Consider the following 18,295-nt stretch of genomic DNA (forward strand, 5'->3'; position numbering starts at 1 on the left):
TCTTTTCTTTCTATGCCAGAAACTGAGTCTAGGGCCTGAGAAGTGATTTTGACACCCAAACAAAAGATTCATGCCATCTCTGTCTATACTGTGTCCTGGGGCAGGGCAGCAGTTTCTAATGATTTGCCTCAGAACTTTTACCAGTCCTGGACAGCAATATGGATGAAGGGTTGTCAGCCTTCCTTTCTTGGGAGGACTCCTCTACTGCAGAGGTGATTCTTGCTGGTTTTTGGATTTTGAAATGTTTTCTTTTATGAAGTAGTGGTGATAGAAGTTTTGTTTTTAATTCTTGCCATGGTTAGCTACCATGGTTGATTTTGAAACTGAAAAGTCAGTCTGGCTCCTGAAGCCGTGGGCTAGATGGCTGCAGCTCTGTGACTCATCTGTGACATGTGCCTCCCTTTGGCACTCAGTTATCTCATTTAAAGGATGTCCCCAGGCAGGTGAGATGATCAGGATAGTCTCTTCCAGCTGGGTAGCTCAGGATTCTTGATGCCCTTTTAACTCCTTGTGGGTGGAATTCACCTAGTTACTCCTGCACTCTTTATATCACACACACACACACACACACACACACTTTTTTTTAGTTGTTTGTTGATGAACTTTTATTTTTATGTGGTGCTGAGAATTGAACCCTGTGCCTCACACTTGCTAGCAAGTACTCTACCACTTAACCACAACCCCAGCCTGTATGCCTGCTCTCTTTCTGCTTGTTCTCCCACCCCTATGGAGTTGCTTCTTTCTCTCTCTCTCTCCCTTTTCTTTTCTTTTTTTAGTGCTGGGAATCCAACCCAGGGCCTGATGCATGGTAGGCAAGTGCTTCGCCATTAAGCTACACCCTCAGCCTTTGGAGCCACTTCTGTGCTACCATCTGTGTCTCTTCTCTGGCCAGGTTTGTCACCCTGAACCCTCCCTCCCCCCACCTATGACCACTGTCCAGGCTCCACGGTGCCCGTGGTGCCAGGCTGGGCTGTCTCATGTTCCAGTTCTACCATTTATAGTCACCACCTGCTGGGCTTGTTGACATGGGAAGTGTGTCTTCCTTTTGAGACCTTTCTTCTTCCACTTGAAGTCCCTCAGTTTAGCACAATGTACTGATTGAAAAGCCCAGTGCATGTGCTGTTCAGCGCAGGGGCTGAATATCTGCTTTTTTTTTTTTGGTTGGGGGGGGGTACTGGAGATTGAACCTAGGGGTGCTCAGCCACCGAACCACATCCCTTGCCCTTTTTATATTTTATTTTGAGACAGGGTCTTTCTTAGTTTTTAGGGCCTTGCTGAGTTGCTGAGGCTGGCTTGTGATCCCTCTGTGTCAGTCTCTGGAGCCATTGGAATTACACTGCCTGGCAAACATCTGCCCCTCTCTCTCTCTCTCTCTCTCTCTCTCTCTCTCTCTCTCTCTCTCTCTCTCTCTCTCTCTCTCTCTCTCTCTCTTTCGTTCTTTGTGGTGTACGGAATTGAACCCAGGGGCTTGTTCATACTAGGTAAACACTCTACCTTTGTGCAATATCTCCAACCCAAGTATCTGCATTTCTGGAGAGCTTCCATGTGCTGGTGCTACCCTAGGCCTTTGAGCCCTACCCACAAGCAAGAACAGGTAGGTTTGGGGCTGGAGAGGCCTCTTGCCTCCTGAATTCCCAGTTTCTCTTTGCATGGGAGGGATGGCAGGACACCCCCCCCCCCCCCCCCCCGTTTTGCTGTCCTCCTGGCCTCTGCTCTTTTGTCCCAGTGAGTCTTTTACCTGTAGCTCAGGTTCCTCCTGGGTAGGCAGGGCAATTGGGGACAGAGTTTGGAGGTAAGTGTGTTTTTATAATACTTACCATAATCTTAAATTATTACTCTGCTTTTTGAGCAGTGTTCACCTGCCCCTTCCCAGTAGCATTCACAGCCTCATCCTGGTCTTAGCACTGTGAGCCAGACTGGACCAGGCCTGGGACTGTTACTAGGAGAGTACAACAGGGTAAATCCAGCTGCAGGTCCCCCAAAACATTCTGGCCCTACTTCTCATTGTCTCCAAAGCTAGAAGTGCTAGGAGGAGAAGGAAGGGACAGGACTCTGCCTTTCAGGGAGGCAAGACTTGGGGGCCATAATGCCTGGTGTGGTGCAGCGCTTTGATCCACGCCTCCCCTCACAGCTGTCCTTTTACCCTTTTCCTTATGGTGATGTTACCCAGAAGCTTCCTCACCTATGGAGGAAGAGCACATATGGGCGTGTGGTTGTGGGGACCAGACAGGGCTCAGCCCAAAATAAGCAGCACAGTCTCTAGTAGGGCTCTTAGGCATTTCAGGATGGGATTGGGGAAGTCATTGGACTCGTGTAGATGCCATCTCCCTCACTATAGACCTGAGGGTTAGAGAAAGCAGAGGCCAGCCCAGATTCCCATTACTGCATAGACTAATACAAGTCTGTGAACCCAATTGTTTATTTCATAGAAGCTGCAGCAGAGGGAGGGCTGGGCTCCTGGCATTCATGGAGCCTGTTGCTTTCCAGGACGGTCTGGGAGGAGAGCCAGGAGGGTTGGCCAGCATCCAGGTTCTGGCTAGATTACATGGCTGGGCTTGCCCAGAGCAATGAACCCCACCCACCACCAGCCCATGCCTAGAGGGGCACAGCAGGAGGTCACCAAGGCTGGGGGTGTTCTCAGAGGAGCAACAGGTGGGGTCCCCAAAGCTGCATGTTGGGAGTCCCTGCCTTGTTGCTTCTGGTAGAGGAGCTAAGCCTGTTCTCTCATTGAATTCAGAAGAATGCAGCCCAGGTAAGGCCCTGCTGTGGGTAGGTCGGCAGTACTGGAGGTAGTAGGCAGCCACCCCCTCCTCTGAGCAGCTCACAGATAGGCCTTCAGTGAGTGGCCTCCCTGGCCCTGCCAGGGCATAAGGTGAAGGCAGGTTGACCTTTAGAGTCATGCTGAGGCTCCTCACTCCACTACCTACTTGCTTTTGTCACCTTGGGCAAGTTTCTTAACCCCCAAGAACTTTTTCTTATCTGCAACTGGAGATGGAGATAAAGCTTTTCTTAGGCCTATGGGAGGCTTCATTGATACCAGATCTTTTCAACTCCTTCCCCCAGCAGCTCATCACTCATGGCAGATGAGATTGCCCAGGTCCTGGTGGAGAATGAGAATGGGCAAGGCTTCAAGGAGGGAAGGACTGTACGCGAGGGGTACAGGGAAAACAGTCTTGTGTTTTTGACTGGCTGGTGTTGAATCTAATCCTGGTACTCTTCTGGATCCTGATCTACTTCATCCCTTCTAGGCAGTCTCTCCTGTGGCTTGGGAGGGGCTGCCCCTTGCAGCCACATCTATTAGTACCATACCTGGAATATGAGATGACCATTGTTGGGGGTTGGTGTTAGTCTGAGAACAGGACCAGTGCTGCCCTCAGATTCGGGATTGGGGGCAGTGGTGGCATGTTCTGGGCCTTCTGTGACATTAGTCAGATGTGCTTAAGCCTCTGGGTTGTGTAATTTGTCTAGTGACTGTACTCTGCCCAGCAATGCCTTTCTGCCTAGTATGATGTGCCCCTTCCTACCTGGCAGTGGTACTTCAAATGGTCAGTGAGTGGCACTGCTCTTTCAGCTGTCTCAACACCAGCTGAAGGGTTCCTGTTTCTTAACTCTGGTTAGGCATTCCTCCCAAGGAATGAACCACCTGGGGGGAGGTTAAGGTAGAAATAGGTGTTTGCCATTTGGTTACTTGGAATGGGCTAGGTAGGAACTTTTTAAAACTCCCTCAGGCCTCCTACAGGAAGTGCCCTTCTGGGGGAAGTGAGGAATGGCTATAAGAGAGTAAAGGAGTGGGGTGGATGAGATGGTTCTTTGAAGGGCTAAGCATTAAGAAGGATCCCCTTCCCTGGCTTTTACCCTTTTCTTCAGGCCTCCTGATGGTGTGAGGCAGGAGGAATTCCAGTCCAGGTACCCGGGGTTGCCTCCAGGAGGGCTCATTCCTGCCTTCAGGGATCAAGCATTGAGTAGGAGAAGGGTGAGGAGTATCATGTGGCCTGAAACCACACCCTGAGTTTGATCCTCACTTGGGCCAGGAGGTGGGCTTGGGGGTGTGCTCTTGTCCCAGAGGCAGGGCTGCCAGTTTGGTGTCCAGAGAGAACCACAGAAAGACCCAATAACTGGAGCAGTTATTGGAGTGCACAGCTTCTGGAAGCAAAGGCTCTGGACAAGGTGCGTGTTCAGACTGAGTTGGGGCAACAACCATTGGAATGGGGTTGGAGTTTTTGGTTTTGTGCTTAGGCAAGGATTGCTTTTGCTTTTAAAAGCTCTTCTCCCATATTCTTGGAAAGATGTTAGGTCACAGCATGCTCTCTTGCTAGAAAAGTGTGGGGTGCTAGAAAAGTGTGGAGGTGGCCTGATTCAGCCTCCCCCTCCCCCTGATTCAGCCTCCCCCTCCTCACCAGTGACTGAGGCTACATGGACTGATAGGCCTGGACAGAGTTGGGGTCTTGTCTGCCATGGGATTATGGGTAGGTAAACCCCCAGTGAAGTGTCAGAACACAGTGAGGTGAGTGTGGGAAGTCACAGGTCCTGTCCTCTGCTTTCCTCATTGGCCATTTGGATGGTATGTGTTTAGGATATGGGTATACAAATCAAAGAACATGGGGAAAAGGGGGTTCTGAAGAATGTCCTGGGTCTGCACCCCCCAAAAAAAGGCATAAACAGAGGATTATTTAGGAAAGTAGATATATATTCAAGGGAGAATACTGACTATCTCCAGAGGGAGAGACAGCCAGACCTGAGGCTTTTACTACACTCAGAAAATGTACAAAGGGCCAGCCAGGGAGGAACCTTGGAGGTATTGGGACCTCTCACTGCAGTGATTGCTCTGCCTGTGTGAGCTGCTTTCCTTGTACCCTTGGGCTTAGGGCCAGAAGCTGAACTGGTATCACTGGGTGGGCTTGGAAACCAGAGGTTGGAGGGGTTACCCATGTCCACCGCTGCGCATGATTCAACTCAGGTCTTTTCCTTGTGTGGAGGTAAGAGGTGGATTGGAGGCTTGCCTGAACTGCATGAAGATGAGAGGGGTGTCTACCTTGTCTCATGGGGAGGGCAATACATAGACTCCTGGGTTGCTGAGTCCAGTAGGGTCAAATGACAAAGTGCATGGAAAGGGCATACAGCAGCACCCACTAAAGGTTAGTTGGTGTTGTGACTTAGAGGGAAGGAAGAAGAGGCATTGTCCTGAGTTGCTGATATGAGAATGTTATAAGAATCCCTCTTTTGGAAGCTGGTTGGTTTTTTTTTTTTTGTTTTGTTTTGTTTCTTTTGGTTGCGGGGGTACTGGGGATTGAACATGGGTACTCTACTACTTAGCTACATCCCCAGTCTTTTTTTATTTTTTGAGACATGTGTCTTACTAAGTTCACCAAGTTTGCCTTGAACTTGGTGATCCTCCCGTCTCATCCTCCCAGGTCACCAGGATTATATATAGGCTTGTGCCACCATGACCTGCCTTGACAAGCTTTGAGAATACATTTACCTCACCCAGTCTTCCAGCAAGATAGAGGTGCCCTTGACTGAAAAATTTCCTCCTCCCCAGCCCTCAGTTTGCCTCTCAGAATCTGCTTTTTTTGTGGGGAGGGGGACTGGGGACTGGGGAATGAACTCAGGGCACTTGACCGCTGAGCCTGACACCCCCAACCTTACTTTGTATTTTATTTAAAGACAGGATCTCACTGAGTTGCTTAGTACCTGTTTTTGCTGAGGCTGGTTTTGAACTTGCAATCCTCTTGCCTCAACTTCTCGAGCTGCTGCAGGGATTATAGGCATGTGTCACCGTACCCAGCCAGAAGGTTTCTGACCAGGTTTTTTTTTCCTGTTCTAGAACTTGATATAAATGGAGTCAAGTTGTCTGTGTTTTTCTGTTTTGTTTTTATAGTGCTGGGGATAAAACCCAGAGTATTGGGCATGCTATGCAAGCATGCTACCACTGAGCCACATCCCTAACTCAAGTGAAGTGGTCTGTACTCTTCAGTGACACTTCTACTTTATCAGTGACTGAGATTCATCCATGTTTATGCATTCATTCTGCCCCCCTTTTTTCTCTTTTCTTTTTAAAAAGTAATATGTACTTATTTATTTAATCCTAGTGCCTGGGGAGGCTGAAGCAGGGAGATTGAAAGTCTCAGGCCAGCCTCAGCAACTAATGAGACCCTGTCTTAAAATAAAAAGGGCTAGGGAGAAAACTTGATGGTAAAGTGCCCCTGGGTTCAGTGCCTGGTATCAGGGAGTAGGTAATACATGCTTATTTTAAATGTTGACTAATATAGAAATGAACATACAGTTGTTCCTGACTAATTAGTTTGACTTACAACTTCTTTTTTTAATTTTTGTTGGTGCATTATAATTATATTAGTGGGATTTGTTGTTGCTGACAACAGTTTTCTGCTTTATGATGGTGCAAAAGTGATAAAGCATTCAGTAGAAATTATGCTTCAGATTTTGAATTTTCATTTCCTGGGCTGTCAATAATGTGGTATGTATGATCCCTCTCTCATAGTGCTGGGCAGGAACAAGAGCCATAGCTCCTAGTCTGCCTGGTGATCACAAAGGAAAACCACTGATGGTCTTCAGTGTTTTATGTTGCTAAATTGTGATGTTTGATAGTTTAGGTGGATTAAGTGCTTTTTAGATTTACGATATTTTTCACAATAGGTTTACTGGAATGTGACCCATTATAAGTCAAGATACATCTGTACAGACACACTAGTTTTTGTATAGTCTCGTTCCCCAGAGATAACCTTATTTTGCAATTGGGTGTGCATGCCCCAAGGTGGGACTTGCTGGGTTGGATGGGGCCAGGACTTCTAGAGTGGCTGCCTTATAGGAGGTGAACAGGAGTCTGTGGGTAGGGTTGTGGATTCTGGTAACTCCCTGGCTCAGCTGTATAGGCCTGGCTCCACCCAGGCATGTGCTGTCAGTGGCTTGAAAGACTAGGGCATCTCAGTGCCTTACCAGCCCCTGAGTCCTGGGCCTCCCCTCATTGTGGAGGACAGGGCTTCTACACTGTGGTATGGATAGGGAGGGGAGAAAAGGAGGGCAGGTGGGTAGTGACCATCCCATCAACAAGGTCATATATCTGATGTCTAATTGGGGTTCTGGGAAGGTAACACAGAATCTTTTTGTTCTTTCCACCATACCTTCTATGTTCACAGGAGAGTGAACTGACTCATGCCTGCTGACGTCAGCCTGGCTAGGACCGACCCACAGTGGCAACCTGGAGTTGAGGGTTCCTAACCAAGGAGGCTGTTTCTATGCCCACCTCTTCCTGACCCTCTTGTAGGCAGTTCTGAGAGTTCTGTCCTTGGGAGGGACCAGGTGGCAGCCTTAGAGGGGTACCTGGCCAGCTGTGAGATCCCAGGTCTGTTCTCCCACTGCCCTGGATCTTGGTCATCCTGGGAACCAGCATTCTGGCCAGCAATGAGTCTGGGCTGAATGTGCTATCCTTGGCTGATAGGCATACTGCCTAGGTCTGCTAAGTGACAGCCTGTCATCATCTCTGCCGCCTGTGTGTGGCTCCTGCCAGCACAGGACACTAACCTTTGTACTAAGTTTTTCTTGGGCTGGTGCTCATGGTCCTATTTCCAGGTCCTTGACATTCCCCCAGTCTATGGCCTTTCCATGAGAGCTGTTTGTGCTACTATGCCTGTTGGAGAGTGGGTAGAGTGGAGATCTCTGGCTGTCTTCATTTGGGTTGGGAAGAAAAGAGCAATGCTTTGTAGATTCAGGGTATATAGCAGGGTGGTGTGTGGTTCCCTTCTTAGGAGTTGAGGATATATTGTCTCTTGTAGATACAGTGATGGCCCAGACTGGCAGATTGGGAGGGCAGCATTGTGCTTGCTATGAGCTTTCAACAGGAGGGTGGCCCTGTGGAGGGCATTTCTAGTTGAGGGTGCAGAAAAGGGTAGCCTTGCCCCTTTCTGCTAGGTTTCACAACTGACCCAGCCTAGGGTCCTGTCCTTCCCTAATTGGGAAACCTTACTCAGTCTCTCAGCCTAACCTGGGTTAGTGAAGTACCTGGCAGAGCCAGGCAGCAGACACCTATAGGGCATTCCCCGCCCCCCAAGGTGCTCAGGTGCCCCTGAGTCCTATTTTGTCACTCCCTGCACAATGTCTAGTAGCTGGCCTGACCTGCTAAGGACAGGTAACCCCTAGTTCACCTGGTGAGCAATGAGGCAGAGGTTTCTGAATGTTGATTGGACTCTGACTGATCTCAGATATGAGGGAAACCAGCAAGGAGCAGGTTAACTGGCCCAGGCTGCCTGTTGGGTATCTAGCAGATTCAAATGCTAGCTGTGACTCCTGTCAGTCTTCAGGACCACACTCACCAACCAGTGTTTTAATGGTTTCCACTCCCCTTCCAAGGCTGTGCTCTGCCCTGTCCCCTTTACAGAGCTCTCTTGGGTAAGGGGCCCAGCCCCAGTCCTCATTCAACAGAGTTCTTGGCCCTCAGACCTCTGTATCTTCAGAGCTGGTTCTGCTACCCTCAGGGCCTTTGGTGGGATCCTGGGCCAACCTTATTCTTCTCCCACCAGTCCCCCTCCCCCTTAGATGGGAGCTGCACCAGGGGCTGGAGAGACAGCTGGTAGCCTGAAGCCTAGACTCCTGCCTGAGGCCGGCACCCCGGGTCTGGTCACATTCCTGAGGGACCTGCTGAGCCTCCCTGGCCCTGGGGGTGTGGTAGGGGGAAGGGCAGGCAGGAATGGGCTCCAGACTGTTGCAGGCCCCCTCCCCCACCCCTGGCTCCATTCCAAGAGAGCCCAGTCTGGCCTGTGTGGGGTGCAGGGACTCAGAACCTCAGGATCCGTTTCCTGCAGGACCCAGAGCTCTGAAGGAGAGAGGGAGTCCACTCTTACTGACTGCAGCTGCCAGCCTCTTTGGCAGGGTGCTGGTATTGAAAGGTTGAGCCTAATGCTGGGGCAATCCCTCAGGCAGCAAAACCTCTTGAGAGGGAAGGCCATGTGGTCAGGCTGGACAGGAGGGGCTGGGCCTTCTAGGCCGAGAGGGGGCTGAGAGCACATCTGAGAGAGAAGGAGGCAGCGGAGCCAGAAGCGGTTGAGACTGGTTCTTATAAATAGCCCTTGCACAAGTGGCTCCAATTTTGACCTTTTGTTATGTAAATGTGACCAGCCTGGGAAGGGCCTTGCCCAAGCCTCCTGCCACTTCATCTGCTTGCCTGGAATTGTGTGCCTGCCACCAGTGTCCCCAGGTCTAGGTGGCCCCTGGGGTATCCTAAATCTCTAGCGTAAGTGTATTGGTGGGTAGTTAGTGCCCACCTAGCTTCTCAGATCTGATCTTGAACTTCTCAACCTTCCTGCCACTGGGTATGACTACAGGGTACTCTGGCTACTGTCCTGCTTGACTGTTCCTGGGTGTTCTAGCCAAAGACATCCTCCAGACCTTTCTGACAGTGAAGGATTCAGGGCCACCAGTTGCCTCTCCTTCATAATCCCTTTGTTCTTCCCTTCCCTTGCTGATGCCTGAATAATTATCTGTCTTCTCCCCAGATGACCAGGCATTGATGCACCCCCAGGAAGTCCACGCACTCAAGGAGGCCACCCCCGCTGGCTGCTGCTCACATGGTTTCTGGGCCCCTGGCACTCCGGTAGGCTGAAGTGGAGGCCTGGGGAAGGGAGAATAGCACCTGTTTTTTGACCTCGGGTTTTCTGGGCAGCTTATACAGCCCTGCAGAGCTTGACCTCTGTTCTGGCCTTGAAGTCTTTTGTGTGCATGCAGCCTGGGGCCCACTGCCCAGGATGGGGAGTTGTGAATGTGTGAGCTCTTCTGCCCTTTGCTTGTTCCCTTGCCAAGTTTGGGGCACTAGGTATCCTGAGGCCTGTCAAAGCTGACACTGGCTTTGCCCTAGGGCCCAGTGTGGAAGGTATGTAGGCCCTGAGCTGTTTGTCTCTGCCTAGTAGTTTAGGGGAACAAGGAGTGGAGGAGTTGGTTCCCGACATCTCCAGCCTCTGAACACCCCTCTGAGCAGCTTCAGCTTGAGCTAGCTGAATCTAGCTGAGGAGCTAGATTGAGCCTCTGGCAGGTTCTTGCTGTGAGGCTCTTGAGTGCTTTTTTGGGGCACGTCACACTCATGATCACTCACAGTGAGCTCTGAATCTTTGGGATATATGCGATTATCTATAAATATGGGCAGGTGTGGATCTGGGAAGAGTGTATGTGTCATGGGAGGGGAGGACAGGGTGTGGAGGGCATGACTGCTTCCAGGGCTCTGCTCTGTGGGAGACATCCTTGCCCTTGTTTTCTCTGTGGGGTGCCTTGCTTGGCAGAGGGACTACCTAGTACAGGTTGGGAGTCTGGTTGGACCCCATGGGCACATTACTGCACCAGCGAGCTGGTAAGTTCCTGTGGAGACCAGAAGCATCGGTGTGTTTATTACTTAATGACCTCAATTAGTGTCTGTGCCAGCCTGTCTGGCAGGGGCCAGCTGGCTGCCTTTCCCAGGCCCAGACAGCCATAGCCCTTCCTAGAAAGGGTGCAGGGTTCAGGGGTTGTGGGGAGTGCCTTAGTACGTGCCTCAACAAGGTCCTCCTCAGTGGAGGTGGGCTCTGCAAAGACCAGAAGCCATGGGAAGGGTGTAGTGGTGGTGGTGGTAGGGAGCAGGATTGGTACTCTTAGCACATTGGAAAGCATGGACCACCTCTAAGAGGTGCCCCAGTGTAGAGCAGAAGTTGCAGGCCAGCAGATGTGTTTGATTTGGCCCACACAGTATTTTTTCAAACAACCGTCTTTTAGTAGAGGGAGATGATGTATGAAAATCTGAATTTCTAACTTGTCTGGAAAGTTGAGACTGGCCCTGTGGTCCTGCATGTCCAGGAGGGATGGGTCTGTTTTAACCGAGGGTTCTAACTCCTCTAGAGAGGCCTCTGCTCCTCAAATTCCATAGCCACCTGCTTGTTCATGTGGACCTGTGATTGAGTTCTTTTAGTGTGGAGGCAGTAGCCCATGTTGTAAAGTCAAATTCAGGCCCCAGTTTTTCTGATTGGCACCCTCCTTGCTTCATTTTCTCATCAGTGCAAATAGCTTTGGGGGGATGCTCTGTCCTTTCTCAAATAGCTTAAGTCCTTGGTGAGGTGATCTGTATGTACAGTACCTGCACACAGCAGGAGTGTGAGTTTCTTCTCTGTGGCTAAAGGGGTGAGACTGAGTGTAGGTCCCAGCTTCCTGGTCAGTGCAGAATTCCTTGAGTGCCATCCAGAGCTCCACTGTGCCCTTGGACCCTGGAGTGAGTTAACGTGTGATGCCTGTTCTTGCCTACAGGTGGTGTGCGTGGGCAGGGCGCGGGGACATGGGGCCCGACATGGAGCTGCCCAGCCACTCAAAGCAGCTCCTGCTACAGCTGAACCAGCAGAGGACCAAGGGCTTCCTGTGTGACGTCATCATCATGGTAGAGAACTCAATTTTCCGGGCCCATAAGAATGTTCTGGCTGCCAGTAGCATCTACTTCAAATCCCTGGTCCTGCACGACAACCTCATTAATCTGGACACAGACATGGTCAGCTCCACCGTGTTCCAGCAGATCCTGGACTTCATCTACACAGGCAAGCTGCTGCCCAGCGACCAGCCAGCCGAGCCCAACTTCAGCACTCTCCTTACTGCTGCCAGCTACCTCCAGCTGCCGGAGTTGGCAGCCCTCTGCCGTCGCAAACTCAAGCGAGCTGGCAAGCCCTTTGGCTCTGGACGGGTTGGGGCTGCTGGTATGGGGCGACCACCCCGTAGCCAGCGTCTGTCCACAGCTTCTGTTATCCAGGCTCGGTATCCAGGGCTTGCGGACGGGCGTAAGGGAACCCACGCCCACCAGGAGCTCCCACCAGCCAAAGGCTCAGATGATGAGCTCTTCCTCAGTGGCTCCACCCAGGAGAGCACACATAGCCTGGGTCGGGGTGTCTGTCCAGCCAGTGGGGAGGTGGGCCTGGGGGGCTGCAGCAGCAGCACCAATGGGAGCAGTGGGGGCTGTGAACAGGAGCTGGGTCTGGACCTGTCCAAGAAGAGCCCACCCCTGCCTCCCACAACTCCCGGACCCCACCTCACCCCTGATGATCCTGCCCAGCTGAGCGACAGTCAGCATGGCTCGCCACCTTCAGCCTCTGCCCCTCCCATTGCCAACAGTGCCTCTTATGCTGAGCTGGGGGGCACCCCTGATGAGTCCATGGATCTGGAGGGGGCTGAGGACAACCACCTGAGCCTGCTGGAGGGGTCAGGTGGGCAGCCTCGGAAGAGCCTCCGGCATTCATCCCGCAAGAAGGAATGGAGCAAGAAGGATCCTGTGGCTGGCTCCCCCTTTGAGCGAAGAGAAGCAGGGCCCAAGGGCCCCTGCCCTGGGGAAGAGAGTGAGGGGCTTGGGGACAGGGTTCCTAATGGCATTCTGGCTGGCAGTGTTGGTGGAGGTGGCCCCAGTGGGCCCTATGGGGAGCCCCCATACCCTTGCAAGGAAGAGGAGGAGAATGGCAAGGACGGAAGTGAGGACAGTGGGCAGAGTGGTAGCGAGGGGGGCAGTGGCCACCCTGGTACCCATTACATGTATCGGCAAGAGGGCTATGAGACAGTGTCATATGGGGACAACCTTTATGTGTGCATCCCTTGCGCCAAGGGCTTCCCCAGCTCCGAGCAGCTCAATGCCCATGTAGAGACACACACCGAGGAGGAACTGTTTATCAAGGAGGAAGGAGCCTATGAGACAGGCAGTGGGGGTGCTGAGGAGGAGGCAGAGGACCTGTCAGCGCCCAGCGCAGCCTATGCTGCTGAGCCTCGGCCCTTTAAGTGTTCTGTCTGCGAGAAGACTTATAAGGACCCGGCCACTCTACGGCAGCATGAGAAGACACACTGGCTGACACGGCCCTTCCCCTGCAACATCTGTGGCAAGATGTTCACACAGCGCGGCACCATGACACGCCACATGCGAAGCCACCTGGGCCTGAAGCCCTTTGCCTGTGACGAGTGTGGCATGCGCTTCACCCGCCAGTACCGCCTCACTGAGCACATGCGTGTGCACTCGGGTGAGAAGCCATATGAGTGCCAGCTCTGTGGGGGCAAGTTCACCCAGCAGCGTAACCTCATCAGCCACCTACGCATGCACACCTCCCCCTCCTAGAAGCCAAAGACCCGCGGGCACCCTCTGCAGACTCGCCACTTGGGAACCCACGGAAGAAGCAAGGAGGCACGGCAGGAGGGGCTGGGACCCTGAGGTCCAGTGGGAGGCTCCTGTCAGCTCCACTGGCCCAGCCTCCCCACACCCAGAGCTTTAATCTACAGTCTGTACCAAGGGAAGCCAAGAGGAGAGAAGCCTGCAGGCTCAGTCCCCTGTGTGTGGTGCTGGTGACCATTCTACCTCCCTGTCCCATCCAGGTTGCCAGCTCCCTGCAGGGGCTTCTGCAGAACTAGTGGGAGTGGGTCACATGGGTCTCACTGAGACCTGGTCCCTTTCCTGTAGGCTGGGTTGGAGAAGGAGTGTGGGGGGGTCCCACTCCATGCTGGTGGGGGACAAGGCTGCCTGTGGCCGGGGTGGTGTCTGGAGGAGGCCCTCCAAGCAGGGACTGTGTCTGTTTGTATGTACACGTGTGCTTGTGTCTGTGTGTGGGCGCATGTGACCCTGGCGCTGGGGAGCAGGTGCTGGAAGGACAGTTTCTCCTTCCCTCCTTGAGCCAGGGCAGCACTGCTCATTGGCGTTGGGATAGTCAGGGTGACCCCACCGCCTACCTCTCTACAACTAAAGAGCCCTCTGGGCCCATGTTGCTGTTATTCCTACTGATCTGTTCCTTTTTTTTTTTTTTTTTTTTAATTTCAAATTTTGTTTTTTAAACCAAAACAAACAATAGTTTATTTTCTTCCTGCCCCTTTGGGGCTGAGCCTGGGTCTGCAGACTGAATGTAATTGGGGCAGCTGCCCCTCCCCATTGTCCTCCCCTAGCCCTGGTGGGCACTGTGGGACACATCAGTGAGCCCACCTCTTCAGGCCCCAGAAGCTCTTTTTGCCTAAAGGCTTCCCTGGTTCTCAGTTCTATCTGGGCCACCTCAGGAGTGCTTGCTTTTCCTATAGTTTCTGAGGAATATTCTTTGTCTAGAGGTACTTGTTTTTTTTATTAAGAGAAACCCCCATGTAACATTTATGGGACTGTTGGAACTGGAAGATTCGGTGGGTGGGGGGAGACTGGACTCGCTGCCAGGGCTGTTGGTACTCTCGTTTTTCATTTCAGTGTGTGTGCGAGTGTGTGGTATGTGCAGCGTGTATGGACAGATGTTTCACTTTCTTTCCTCACTGAACAAGGTGGAGAGACTTCTGACCTTTCTGACCTTTTGCTACCTCTTGAATTCATGACAACAGTACGTTGGTGACTGGCAGTTGAGGCCCAGATCTTCTGTTTTCCTCCAGTGGAAGTGAGTTGGGCGCGGGCTGGCCCGAGTGTCCCTCCTGGGCCCCAGTGCTCTCTGAAGGGGCACCTGCTGCTCACTGGGCCTCGTGAGAAATATGAGCTGCTCACAAGGGGCAGGCACCCAAGGCACCAGGCTCCTGAGCAACATAGGAGCTTAAAGGAGGAAGCAGCTCTGAGCAGTTACCTGCCAGGGCCAGGATGAGGCGGAAGTGAGCCCCCACCCATCCTGTCCCCTGGTCTTTAGCTTGGGAGAGCAGCAGCCCCCTGCCTAGCCAGTGAGGTGTGAGGAGGAGCTGACCAAAGCACTGGGGAACAGGATTAGCACTTCTCAAGCAATTCTGGCCCCCAGCCACCTGTGAGAGACTTGCCACCACTGATGGGCTCAGCCCTTTCTGGAGTCCCACCCTTTGCTTATCATCAGATTTCTCAGTCAGCCTCAGAAAGACACTTCCATAGGCCCTGAGCCAGGCTCAAGGCCAGACCAAGGTCATCATGTTCTGTCTTATGTCCTTGGCTAACTGGAGCCACAGGGTTGGGCCAGCAGGCTTTATATTCATTTTGCTTCATTTCTTGTCAGTGTTTCTTTTAATTTTAAGTTCAGACCAAAAAACTCCAGAGTCATCCCCTACCCCAACCCTCTAGAGATCCTCCCTTCCAGCTGAAAACAGCCTGAGTTCAGGGACCCAAGTGGCAAATGGTGTGTTCTTGGGAGTGAGGGAGCTCTGGCCACATAAGGGCTCCTGGCTGAGCCCCTATTGTGGTGCCTCCAGTCCTGAGCTTATTCCACTTCCCTCTGGATGGGAGACAGAGAACTGGACCCTAGGTCTCAGTTCTAGCAAGTCAGGCTGAACACCTGAGTGGAGGAGACCCCTGGGCTCCAGCTCACCCAGGGAGGAAGCAGGGCCCTACCAGACTCCCTGCTCTTTTACCCCACCCCAACCTCTCAGCACTTAAGCCACACGACACAAAGTCTGTACCGCCCGGGAATTGTGCACGCGCCTGGCCTCCTGCATGGCCTCCTGGGCCGTGGGCAGCTGCATCTGTGAGGTGACTCGAAAGTAGGTGATTCCTCTGCAGAACTTCAGGGACTGGGAGCAAAGCCCTCTCACTCAACAATGTCTGTGCGACATAGTATTGTACCCACCTTAGTATTGTATCAAGCCTTTTCTGTATTTTAATGAGAAAGCAAAACACTAGTTTCCTATTTAAGATTTTAAGGGTTTGTGGGGCGGGGTGGGGTTGACACAACACTTAGTTTTGTTTTCTTTTCCTTTGATTCCATGTTGGGTGCGTGCTTGTGAGTGTGTGTGTGGAGATGTTAAGAGCCTCACAAGGAAATTAGGCCGTAGGAGGCCAAGGCGGCTTACAGTTCTCTGCTTTAGTCACTTAATTCCTGAATGTTTCGGAGAAACAGGAAACAGAAAATAGCAGATGTCAATGTCAAGTAGGAAAGAAGAGAAAAAAGGAAAAAAAAAAAAAAAAAAAAAGGAAAGCTCATACCCAAATTCACAAAAACCTATTTTTTAAACCAAAGCACATTTTGAATGAGTATGGAACCTCAATGGGCTCAGAAAAAAGATGCTAATATATTTATCTCATTGTTTACATAAACTTTTACAGTTTCAGACCTCAGCAGCTGTAAGGCCAGTCCCAGGGAATCCTCATCTTCTGCTGGGGGTCCTTCTGAGTCAGCCCTGGAATGGCTCATGGGCACAGAGGGGCTGGAGAAGGGGCTAGAAGCCTCTCTGGGATCCACCTGAGCCTTCATCCCCATTCCTGGGGCCTCTCCAAGCCCAGCTGGCACCAAAGAGCTTGGGCCAGTGCTGATCAGCTCCCAGGACCTCCTGGCCAGGACCTCCATGGTCCTGGCTAGCTGGCCAGCAGTGGGTGGCCATCGGCTCTGGCGACAGGACCTGAGTCTGGGTTTGGGCCCCAGGGTGGAGGTGAGCTCCCCCTGCCAGTGATGCTTGGTGGTGAATTTATGTGAAGGTCTCACTCAAGCCAAAAAGCAGAGACCTTTGCACAGCTCAGTTGACTCCACTGGGCCCCCATCCCCACACCAGGCAGGGGAAGAGGTTGATTGGGCCTGGTCCTTACAACACAGACGGTGCAAACACTCTTAACAGTGTTGTTTTTGTATCAATATGTTTGTGCAGTGATGAATGTATTTATTTCTCAGACTTGGGGTGAGCAGGCAAGTGGCAGGCCGGGCTCTGCCACTACCCGCTCCCACTGGACCTAGCCACAGCAAGGGCTCCTTCAGGATTGCAAAAAGAAGAAGTGATGAACCTTTAAGCAAATAAGAATCTCAGAGACTCGCAGCATAGCCATACACCTCAGCCTGTGAAAGGAACAATCTGGACCCAAACTGACTCCCGGTTTCAACACAGCCGGGGGTGTGTTTCCCGTCCGTCACCACTCGGGGGCAGTGGGCCACTTGCCTGATGCCCTCACACTGTCAGTATTCACTGGACTTAAGGCCACTGTGCAGGAGTGCGATCTGGCTGGGTTTGCAGGCAGGCAGACCCCCTGCCTTCCTGTGGCCATTCTGAGTGATGATGGTGGCCAGGGGTTGGGGTGGGGTGGCCTGGGCAGCCAATGGGCAGGGCTCAGGGAACAAGTGCTGCATCCGTCCTGCCCCCACACTTGGGGGACAAAAGCTATAGGCACCAGGCCTGAGAGTAATAGGGGTGCTCAGCCCTGCCATTCTCCACTGAAGGGACCAAGGTCGTCCTATTCCCCAGAGTCATTTTGGGGCCATCGTTACAGAACCTGTGAATTGGATGCCAGGAATGAGGGAATGGAGAGGGACCTAGCCAGAGCCTCAGTCTGACATTCCAAACTGGGTATGGTAGGAGCTGTGGGAATTGAGGCTGCCCAGGACCCCCTTCCTAGGATGCCCCCAGCTTCAGTCACCCCAGTTTAATTTTCTACCAGGAACCCCTCCCCCTACCTCACCTTGCTATTTATTGCTGTAATTTATTGACCTCAAAAATGCTGCATAACAGACCTCACTCGGGGCAGGGAGGATCCCCAGGTCTCCCCCCCTCCACTTGGTGGGGCCCTGTGGGGCCAGGTGCTGAGGGGAGCCTCTCTACCCCACCCATCACTTGCTTCCCCCCAGGGTCCCCAGGTTGGGCTCTGGCCCATTCACAAATACCTCGAGGGGGAGGGGAAGAGATGGGGTTATAACTGTTTTGTTTAATTGGAACTGGAAGAGGGATCATGTCCTAGTTTATACCCTTCCCAGAGAAGGGGAGGGACACTGGGATCGCACTCCTGTACTGGCCACCGCCATTGTCACTCATCATATTGAGTTCACTTCCCTCTAGTTTGGATAAATTCAGGTCAGCTGCAGGTATGCAGCCCTCCAGTGTCATAGAAAAGCGATTCACTGACGACTGATCTCTCCAGAAGCGTGCAGTCTTAATGTACAGTGATGAGAAACTGTTATTTTATGATCTTTTCATTAAAAGCTTGATTGAAAACTATGTGGCATGGGCCTTTGTGTTTTATGTGATCATTCTCTCTGGCAGTGATGAAGGCTTCCCAGTCCTAAGAGGGTAGGACCTGGGATGGGCTCTGTCTACCACATTCCCTTACAGCTGGATCCAGGTGCAGTGGTGTTTGTGGGTCCTGGGCCAGGGAACCATTTGGTGTCAGCATCATGGGCAACATTGACCTGAGAAGGCAGAAGCCATCCAGGAAAGAGCAGATGTGTGGATGGTTAAAGTGGGTGTGGACCTGGTGGCTGGGATGAGGAGGTCTGACCAGTCTGTGACCCCTGTTCAGTAGCAGGATTGGTGCCAAAGAAGAGCTCAGGCAAGGGGAGGGCTTTGTTCTACTCTCTGCTGCTGCTTGCTACTTGGTCTGAGGAGGAATAAAAAGGGGATGTGTTTGTCTACTGGGCTC

At 52.2% G+C, this 18,295-nt stretch overlaps 1 protein-coding gene across 2 annotated transcripts in view; it reads left to right on the forward strand.

Annotated features, from left to right (window-relative positions):
* The window catches only part of HIC2 (HIC ZBTB transcriptional repressor 2), a 32,953-nt gene extending 15,079 nt beyond the window's left edge, over nt 1-17,874 (forward strand). Inside the window, exons 2-3 of one of the 2 annotated variants that reach the window (XM_079152134.1) lie at nt 9,507-9,604; nt 11,275-17,874. In XM_079152134.1, the coding sequence (XP_079008260.1) occupies nt 9,579-9,604; nt 11,275-13,105 (1,857 nt within the window). In that variant the 5' untranslated portion in view covers nt 9,507-9,578 and the 3' untranslated portion in view covers nt 13,106-17,874. The remainder of the gene's footprint in view (nt 1-9,506; nt 9,605-11,274) is intronic. The other variant, XM_079152135.1, reaches the window with a different exon arrangement.
* The last annotated feature ends 421 nt before the right edge of the window (nt 17,875-18,295 follow it).

The sequence above is a fragment of the Sciurus vulgaris genome (genome assembly GCF_902686455.1).
Source record: "Sciurus vulgaris genome assembly, chromosome: 8".
Taxonomy (NCBI): Eukaryota; Metazoa; Chordata; class Mammalia; order Rodentia; family Sciuridae; genus Sciurus; species Sciurus vulgaris.